Consider the following 9,952-nt stretch of genomic DNA (forward strand, 5'->3'; position numbering starts at 1 on the left):
GGGGGGGGGGGGTCCAGAGTGAAACAGCGTTTTTCAGGATGAGCCTTTGGGTACATTTTAAATACTGAACCATCTGGTTGTGTTTCTTTTTTCAGAACAATACAAATTCAAATTAATAAATACAAATTACAGAAGCACGCACATGCTATGCTAAGAATTCTGGAAAGAAGTTAAATCCAGCTCTCTAGCCGCCCCCACACAGGCTCTTACTGAAACAGCTCCCTCTAGATTCAGGCACACGCATCTGAGGGCTGGTTTCCTCTGTGCTGGAGAAGGGTAAGTGGTGAACTGGGCAGGGAAACTGCAGGGGTGAGAAGGAAAGACTTCTCCCCTGTATTCTCTTTCAAATTTTGTGCCATTATACCCTTATACCAATTTCAGAAACAACCATCAAAAGAATGTTTAGCGGCTTCTCTGTCCCCCTTCTGTCCCCTGTGAACCCCCACAGCCCTTGCTGAGGATTCCCAGCCCACTGAGATGCCTGCAGCTGGTGTCCTGATGCTATTTGGAAACACCCTCGCCTGTGGTCTCTCAGTGCGCTCCAGTCATCCTCCTTCTTAATCTCCTCTGCTGGTGCCTTGGCTGATCAGCTGGAGCTGTGCTGTGCTCAACAGAGTTCACCTGTCTCCCTTGGTGGTATCCTCTCACTAGTGCCTTGGATCTCCCGTCATGTAGAGGCTGACATTTTCCAGATCTTCATCCCTGTCAGGTCTCTTGCCTGAGCCCTGGGTATAAAATCCAGCTGCACCTGGGACATCTTCTCACCAACAACTCCAACTCCTCCTCCGCCAGGCCCAGGGTTCCAGCAGCATACCTGACACCCATTGAATGGAGCCACCACCCCTCAGGCAGAACACCAGGGTCTTCCTGGATCCTTCCCCTCATCCGGATAAGGTAACGCCTGTCAGTTCCACCCTGTATCATTCTGTACCCTGTCCCTGTTTCCCCATCTCTGCAGCACCCAGGCCACCTTTGACTCTGCCCTGCCAGTCCCCAGCTGCTCTGAAACCCCACAATACCACTCCCCTATATCCACTGTTCCCTCTGCTTCCAGATCCATCTTTTAAGTGTCTGTGGTGCTTCCCCCGGGAGGCCATTACAAAACACCAATAGACGGGGTGACCCAAACAAAAGAAGTTTATTTTCTCAGTCTGCAAGTCCAAGATCAAGATGCTGGCAGAGCTGGCTTCTCCTGAGGACTCTCCTTGACTTGCAGATGTCTGCCTTTTTGCTGTGTCCTCATAGGACCTTTGCTTCGTGGGAGAGCACCTCATTATCTCCACATGCCTAAATCTCCTCTTCACCCAAGGGCACCAGTCATGATGGATGTGGGGCCCAACCCATGACCTCGCTTTTTACCGTAATTACCTCTTTAAAGGCTCTAGCTCCGATCACATTCTGAGGTAGGTAGGCATTAGGGCTTCAACATATAAATTGGAAGGGACACAGTTCAGCCCACAGCAATGTCCAGCAGATCATGTCACTCCTCTCAATAAAATCCACTGCCGGTGACCCGTGGGATAATGCCCTTTCCAAACAGGGCCCCTGACTCCTCCTGACTCTCCCACCTTGGCATCGGTGAACTGGTGAAGGGAAAGTTCAGATGCACGCGGGTCACATACAGGGTTAGAGAGGTCAGGAAGAAATGGCTTCGTTTGTTATCATCTCTTTTCCAAATACACACAGATCTGTGGTGGGCTGTCTAACCAGTCTGAAGGACAGTTCTTGGGTTTCGATCACCCACCAACCTCCCTGAAGGGGAGGAGATGGCATCAAATCTCCACCACCCGGTACCTAGATCTGCTAAAGAAAAAGCACCAAGTCCTTGTCTTCTCAGCAAAAGCAAATGCTCCCCCAGGACATTCCAGGATACTTCAGATGTGAAGCCAAGGTACCACAGGGCACCACTCACACAGGGGTGTCCTAGGTAACAGGCACCAGAAATTCTACGCTTCGCTTGCTCAGAAGTGAGAATGAGTGCATGTACTAGAGAGCGCCATCCAGAAACTCCCAATCCATCTGTCTCCACTAGGACCTGAGCAAGATCCTTAACATTTCCCAGCTTTGGTTTGCTCATCTGGAAGATGGGGTTAATGCCCTTCAAGTAATTCCTGCTGTATTATTTCCAAGGGCTGCCATATGTAACAAATTACTGCCAGCCCACTGGCTTAAGACAACAGACATCTATCAACACTGGAAAGAATCCTTCCCTTCCTCCCTAGCTTCTGGTAGTTGTTGGCAATCCTTGGCTTCTGTGTCCTTTGTGCCAATGTCTGCCCATGTCTGCACATAGCCATGTTCCCTCTGTGTGTGTCTGTGTGTCCCTTCTCACCGAAAGAGCTGCGGTCACTGGAATTAGGTCCACCCTTTATCCAATACAACCATCTTAACTAATTACACCTGCAGAGGCCTTGCGCCTAAATAAGGTCATACTCACAGGCAGCACGGGCTAGGGCTCGGACATAACATTTTGGGGACACACAATTCAAACTAGTACCTGTACTTGGAAGCCTATGAGAGGATCAAAGAGATTGTGACCACAAAGCACAGAGAACACTGCCGGGGGCACGCAGAGCTCCATTAGCCACTTACCACACACAGACTAGTTTTCTGTTACACAGCAGCTTCTTGCCCAGGAGATCAGGCTTAGCCTCTTTGCGCCTCATAAAAACAAAAACCACAAGCAAGGAAGCACAAGTTACCAAGCCAGCAAGCTCATGGCTGATGCATTAAGATTTTTTTTTTTTTAACAAACAAACCTGGCCTCAGTACCAAGTCAATGATGCATATATTTTATCAGCAGGGTCTCTGCAAATCCTTGGCTCATGCAAGTGGGCCCCACACGCCGCCTGCTCGGAGGAGCTGGTTGTACCACAAAGGAGCCCCACGAGGGACCCTGAACGCAGAAGAGGGTTTACACGAGGTGTGCACCTCTGCTTCCACCACCGGGCTGCCTGCCAGAGCAAAATCTTCCAGAAACAAAGATGTGGAAGCAGCTCGAGCCCCATGGAGACAGAAAGCCCAGACTGAAGCTGATCCTGAGCAGCCTCCATGCTGCCCCCACCCCGGGGAGCCAGGGAGATGCCCAACCAAGGAAGTGATTAATAAATCATGGGTGGAGCTTTTTCCTGGTCCCCCACGCTGCAAACCCAAACTCCTACCACAAGATCAAAGCTGCTGCCCACAACTCCAGGACACCTTTGACTGAGCTCATTAAGTCATAAGCTTCTACAGAGAGGATTTTCTCCACGGATAATGCTGGAAAATTAGGAAGTTAAGTGGCCTGGGAGAACCGGGGCCCATTAACCAACTAGTTTGTCAGAGTTTCCATTAAAGGAGAGAAATGGCTGAAAATCTGAAAACTGTCCTTGGGCAGCTGTTCAAAGATTCCATTATGAGTCTTCAGAGACGCCCCCGGGGGCTCATGGCAGTGTGAGCAGAAGAGCATCAGGGTGGGTGCCGGGAAGAACCAGGACTGGGGAGGCGGGGGCCAGCGCTGGCAGCCTGGCTACTTCTGAGCACTGGAAAGGCCTCTGTCTCCAAGCCTTGGTTTCCTGAGGGGGACAAACCAAGAGCAGTCCCGGTTTCACCCTTTGGTGAGGTGCTCCACAGTGGAGACCCGGGTGTGAGATCCTGCAGTGATGGGGAGTTGGGATGTACTCGGGAATATTCAGGGAAGGAGGGTTCCTAAAACAATGATCTGCACACCAGCAGACCCAGCCTTTTGGGCACCAGGAACAGGCTCTGTGGACGGCAATTTTTCAATGGGGAGGGGTAGGAGATTCAAAGGAGCGCACAACCTAGAGAGATGCCCAGCCACACAGTTCACAGGAGGAGCCGCACTCCGAGGAGGATCTAATACAGGCTCTGATCCGAAGCGGTCACTTGAGCTCCAGGGAGGGCTGTAAACACAGAGGAAGCTTCAATCACTCACGGGCCCCTCACCTTCCACTGTGCAGGCCAGGGCCTAGCAGACCAGAGACCTGTACCAGTCAGCAGCCTGCTGTATGTCACAGAGTCCAATCCATCAGCCAGTCACCATATGCTGAGAGCAGCGTTAGAAAATAAATACCGTACTGATGATGGCAACGACAACCAAGTACACGGGCTCAAGCAAAGGGAGCACATGTCAAGGCGCCTGGCACGTCACTGCTGCTACACTCAAGCATCAGGAAGCTGCTGAAAAGGTTCTAGAACAGCACACCAGTGCCATCCACAGATTAGGGACAAGAACCCCAGTTCTGCAACCTGGATGCGAGATCAGGTGCCCTGGACTCCTCAAGCTCTCGCTTCCAAATCTGTGAGATGAATTCAATCGTGTCTCCACCCCCAAGACTCTGGGTGAGGATTCAGTGTTGTCTCCCTCCTAATGCTCAGCTGGGAGGTGGTAATTAAATTTTCCATCCACCCCGGCGTGTGTCACCCATTCTAAATTCACAAAGGCCTCCCCCACTCCCCTGCACAGTTAGGCTCCTTGCCCTACAAAATCACTCCTCCAATCCGGACTACCCACACACCTGAACACCAAGTACCCACGCTCTCCCACCCTCTCCTCTCGCCCAGTTAGCTTGGGCTGGAAACAGTCTCTACCTCAAAGCCAAAATGTGCAGAACGAGAACATAGTGGGTCATGAGGATGCCTTCACTGGTCAGCAAGAAGAGCAGAAAGGGAAGGAACAATTCTTTTTGAAATGAACTTGTTCTATTCAAAGGTCCATCCTTTATTCTGAGTATGAGCTACTGCTACCTTTCTGTATTAACATGTGTTTCCTTTTTACAAAATGAGGATTATATAATAGTAGATAATTGTATTCATTGTCTCAAACACAATCAAATAAAGTAAGTGACTCAACGTGAGCACCATTTTTTGCCTTCTTTGATTTTCATTTTACCAGTCCACAAAATCCAAGTGTGCCAGGCTACAGGAGTCAGTTTCACTTAGCTGCCTCCTCTTCCTCCCCAGCTCAATTTCTCAGAGTTTTTAAAAAATGCATCTTCTGCTTGCACTAGTCAAATAAAACTGCTCCCAAAGGTCACCAGCCTGCATCTGACAGCCCCGGTCTGGCCCTTGTCACACAGAGAGCCTCCCCAGAGGAAGCCAACCCAGGTCTGAAGACAGAGGGCAGAGGCTTCCCGATGCCCTTGACCCAGCACCCAACCTCAGCCCGCCTCAGTCCTACCCATCCTCCCCACAGGCAGGGCTGGCAGCTGGGAAAGCCGAAAGCTGGCAGCCCAGCCCTTGCCCAAGTCCCAGAAGTTGCGAGTTTTTATGAGCCTTGGCCTCCCTCTGGGTCACGCCGTGATCGTTGTAGTCACCTCTCCTTAGGAATCGTGAGAGAATTTGATAAATCAAATGTGTAAAGCATTTCCCCTAGGCCTGGAACAAAATTAAGTGCCTAATAATTAGGAACACACTGTTAGTAGCCGTACTCACAGCAGAGTACCTCCTCTTTCTAGTTTTACCTTGCACTGCTCTGTGAGACTCCTGCCAAACTCATGTACCGGGCTCCCCAAACACACTGCACACATTCTCAGCCTTGGGCTCCACCTGCCATCCTGGAAATTCCAACCCACTCAGCATTACTTTACAGTACCCTACTAGGAGACCTACACCATGAACATTTTTCCTCTCTTGACAAGCACCTGATTACCTAAGGCCAGGGGAAAACCCTGCATACCCAGCCACACCTTCCACGTGACCTTACAATTAAGGGAACAGTAAGTGATCACTGTAGAAAATCAGCGATACAATCCCAGACACATCATTTTAAAACAGATGGTAAACACACACAGTATGAAGACCTCTGTGTGTCTCATGATGAATTTCTTCTAGGTCTAAGACTTGTAATTTTATGTGAGTACACACACACACACACACACACACACACACACACACACACACACACACACCCCTCAAGCAATGTTAGTGAAGAGTAAGTAAAAATCAAGTCCAATGGGCCATCATCCTTGGGGCCTGACACTCCTTGATCCACAGTTCTGATTCCTTGACAAATACACCATTTTACTATGCTCTCTTCTAATCTTTGGATTATTAGGTTGACTCATTACATTAGGTCCATTTCTTCCCTCAGATCACTACTTCCACGTGGCATTACTGTTTATTTTACAAAGTTGATCTTTTACCACCTGTGTCCTCCCCACCCAAGGTGGGTTCTTAATCCACTAAAAGTCCTTTTTATGGCTTCCTATACATGCACCCAACTCAAGTTCTAAGAGATACTGTATTAATCTCTTTCAATTCTGCTCCCATCCTCCACCTCACAATACATGAAATTTAAACCAAAAAGGGAACCGTTGGTGTATCTTCCCCTAAATGTACTTAGAGAAAGAGCATTTCTCTTTCCAAACCGCTGAGGCTCTAAGGTCCACAGTAAGAACTCGTTCGTGGGGAGCAGCTCGGAGGAGCTCAAAATGTTTCCCAAGCCTCCCAGAAGCAGCTGCTCAGCCCCCAAGTCCACTGGAATCAGCACGTGGGATATTATGAGCAGCCTCTCTGTCCTCTCGACAGATCCACAGGGTGGGTGGCTGGCTGTGCTCTCCTCGGTCCAAAATTTAAGCTAGAAAAGGGGACTTTCTGTAGAAACAAAAACAGACTGAGGTGAACTGTTTGAATAAGTAGCGAAACCATGATATACGCAGGAATTCCCCGGTCTCTGCGTCCAGAATCTCACTGAGCATCAGCCCTGTGCATCCTAACTCAGACAGTAACAAATGCAAACTCCAAAGCCATGGGGACTTTCGAAAGGAGGGAAAAGTTACTTGAATATACAGTAACAGCCTGTGAATATAATTTGTTCCAGAAAAATGCTTGTAATCCAAAGCACTTGTACATCAAGGTGAATCTCCCCACAAGAAATAACGGGAACTCAGATGATTTGTTCCATAACCCCAAAATATTCATGATGGCAATACTGTGATATAATACAAAATAGTAAAGAAAATGCAAAATATAAAGAAAAATAAATAACTTTGCCAGCACTTACCTTTGAAATCCTTCCTGGCTAGTGTGAAGGACATGACACAGGAGGGTTTCATGTGGGACGATTTTTACTACCACTAACAAAATCACAGCTCTCTACTGGCTCAATGGAATCTTTCTCTTTTCATGCAACTTTAACAAGGAACCTATCCTATGAGACTTAGTTTTGCTTCTTTTTGAGGATTTTGTGGAAATAATACACTGCACTGTCATTAAACAGATATATATCACCCATACTGCCGAGCCTTATTCAGGTGCTGGTTTTCTACAAAATTTTGCACTGTTTCCCATATTTTATGCACCTCTCTAATCTCATTTGAAGTGAGGGCTTCCTCTGCCTTTTCTCCTCTTCCTCTGAAGACAAGATCTCCTCCATAACCTCTTGCTGTTGGGGGATAATTACCCACAATCCCTCACCAAGAGAGCAAGAGTGACAGGGAGAGTGAAAGCGAACCACTGGCTCAGTTGTGGTCATGTGACATATGGTGTCGCATACTACTCCTACTGCAAGACATCGCTCATTTATCAAGTTAAAATTTATTAGAAATGTTTGCTTGTCTTGCACAACACTTGCGAAACAAGTTACTTGAAACCCGTGGTTTTTCTGTATCTCTAAAAGACCTAAACGGTGGAGAGAGGAACATTTCAGGGAAGGGAGAAATAAGAATATATTTTTTAAAGTCAATATAAAAATGAAGAGTCAAAAAAACCTAATTTCAAGTTCATGGCTGGTGATTAGAAATCTCAAAACTAAAATTTTCAGGTCTATCCATTGTCCTCACCTTTGTTTTAAGACTACAAGTGAGCTCACACTAGTTTCAGGTTAAAAATATTCTCATTATTCTTAGAACATAATTCAAAGTTCTAATATACCTGCTTATACTACTGAGTTACTGAGTAGAAACTCATGCAGTCATTCAACAAAAGGATTCCATGCCAGCAATGAAATCTGTGAGTGACAACACCAGCTCTCAAAGCCATTCCCACACATGAACTAGTAAATGCATGGTGGGCAGTCTCAGTCATGCCAGGCCCTGGGCACAGCCCCACGCATTTATGACTTCATCTCCTCTGCCCAGGATGCTCTGAGCATGGCACTAACCTCATCCCCCTTTCACAAGTAAAGTGCCCACTGCCGAGTGTAACAAGTGTGAGATCAGCCAGCCAGGATCTGAACACAGGCCAAGAGGACCAAGAGTCTGCCTCCTTCCCAGCCATGATGGCTGGAATGGTTTGTTAAAAATCCAACAAGAAACAAGAGACCAGTAGAGCCTGGATACAACTCTGTTTGGGTCAGGTAACCCATCTCGCAGGCCAGAGGCTAGAGGCCTAATGCTGCCAGGAGGGGTGAGGTGGGAGGGTCCATGAGGCTCAAACTAGGGGAAGGCAGCATACACATCTGTAAATGAATCAAAAAGACTCTGAGTCCCTGCTGTAAGGTAGTATAGTTTGGTTTTCAGCCCTTTCCCATCTTATAGCTAACACAATCCCTGCAACCCCTACAGAGGGATGTGGCTTCCTTTCCCCGAAGCCTTGAAAATCGCCACGGTAAAATGCAAAGGAAAGTCAACTGATGGAATGGGGTTGATTAAAGAGTATAAAAGACAAGATTCAACTCCCAACAACAGGCTGTGCAACAAAAAGCAAAAATGCCAAGCCTGCACACAGCTATCCGGTAAACCTACAGGAGCAGAGGGGATTCAACCACTGACTTATACCACATCTCCAGCTTTTATTAAGTTTGGATGACTAGGGCCAGATTTGATTGAACTTAGAAAAAATAAGAACATGGCATGCTATGTCCCAAGCACCACGGGCCAACTTATACCACACACACATATACTGTACCGTACATGACAAATATGAATCCTCCCACTGGGTAAGAATTCTCCTTCCATGTACGAATCATTCTTCTACAGCCTTGCTATCCACGCGAACTTCCTGCAGTGATGGAAATGTTTCCATCTGTGCTATCCAATTATGGTAGCCACTAGCCACACAGGGGCTAGGAAGCACTTGAAACAGGCCCAGTGTGGCTGGGAAGTTGAATTTTTAATTGAACCTTAATTAATTTAAATATAGCCACATATGGCCAGTGGGTATCTTATCGGGGAACAAAGGTCTGCAGCATCTTTCTCATTGTCTGCATAGTATTTTAGGATACTGGGGTAATAATTCCGCCCCAGTACTTTCACACTAAAACAACGCTGCCAGGACTATCCACACAGCTGAACCTTTGTGCACACCCCAAACTATTTAGTTAGCACAGTCTTAGAAGTGGAATTGTAACATTAATAAGGAATTATGTTTTTAGGCTTTTCCTACCCCATTGCAATAACAGAAGCATACAGAATTCAGCCGCTTAATGTTTCCACCGACACCATTCTCAGTAGATCCTCCTGACTAGACAGGCCAGGTAATATCACTACTTGCACGTAGACAAGGAAAAGAGCTGAGAAAGGATGTCAGTGGCTTGCTTGGATTAGGTTAGTTTCAGTCAATAACAAACCACACAGCCATGTGGAGGGGTGCTTGCCTGTAATCCCATCACTCCCAGGAGGCTAAGGCAGGAGGACTGCAAGCTCAAGCCAAGTCTTGGCAACTCAGCAACTTAGGGAGACACCAGGCTGGGAATGTAACTCAGTGCAAAAGCCTTGGAGTTTCATCCCCGGTGCCACACACACACACACACACACACACACACACACACACACACACACACACGACAGTCCCAAAAGGTTATAATGGAGCCAAAAAATTCCTATCACCTGATATTGTACAACATATTGCTCAGCTGTTAGTGGTGATAATGGTATAAACACACCTACCACACTGCCAGTCATACAAAATTACATACAGTACATAGTCCCCGATCTTGACAATACATGGTGATGTTATTGGCTTGCATGTTTATGGAACAGTCACGCATTGCTTAATGACAGGGACACATTCT

The 9,952-nt window shown here is 47.3% G+C and overlaps 1 protein-coding gene across 1 annotated transcript in view; it reads right to left on the minus strand.

The window, feature by feature from the left end:
* Positions 1-7,098, minus strand: part of Ldlrad3 (low density lipoprotein receptor class A domain containing 3) — a 232,480-nt gene extending 225,382 nt beyond the window's left edge. The window contains exon 1 of the mRNA XM_010612564.3: positions 7,004-7,098. Within this exon, the coding sequence (XP_010610866.1) occupies positions 7,004-7,055 (52 nt within the window). The 5' untranslated portion in view covers positions 7,056-7,098. The remainder of the gene's footprint in view (positions 1-7,003) is intronic.
* Between the last annotated feature and the right edge of the window lie 2,854 nt (positions 7,099-9,952).

Source organism: Fukomys damarensis, unplaced genomic scaffold, assembly GCF_012274545.1.
Source record: "Fukomys damarensis isolate Sample0158 unplaced genomic scaffold, DMR_v1.0_HiC HiC_scaffold_27, whole genome shotgun sequence".
Lineage (NCBI taxonomy): Eukaryota > Metazoa > Chordata > Mammalia > Rodentia > Bathyergidae > Fukomys > Fukomys damarensis.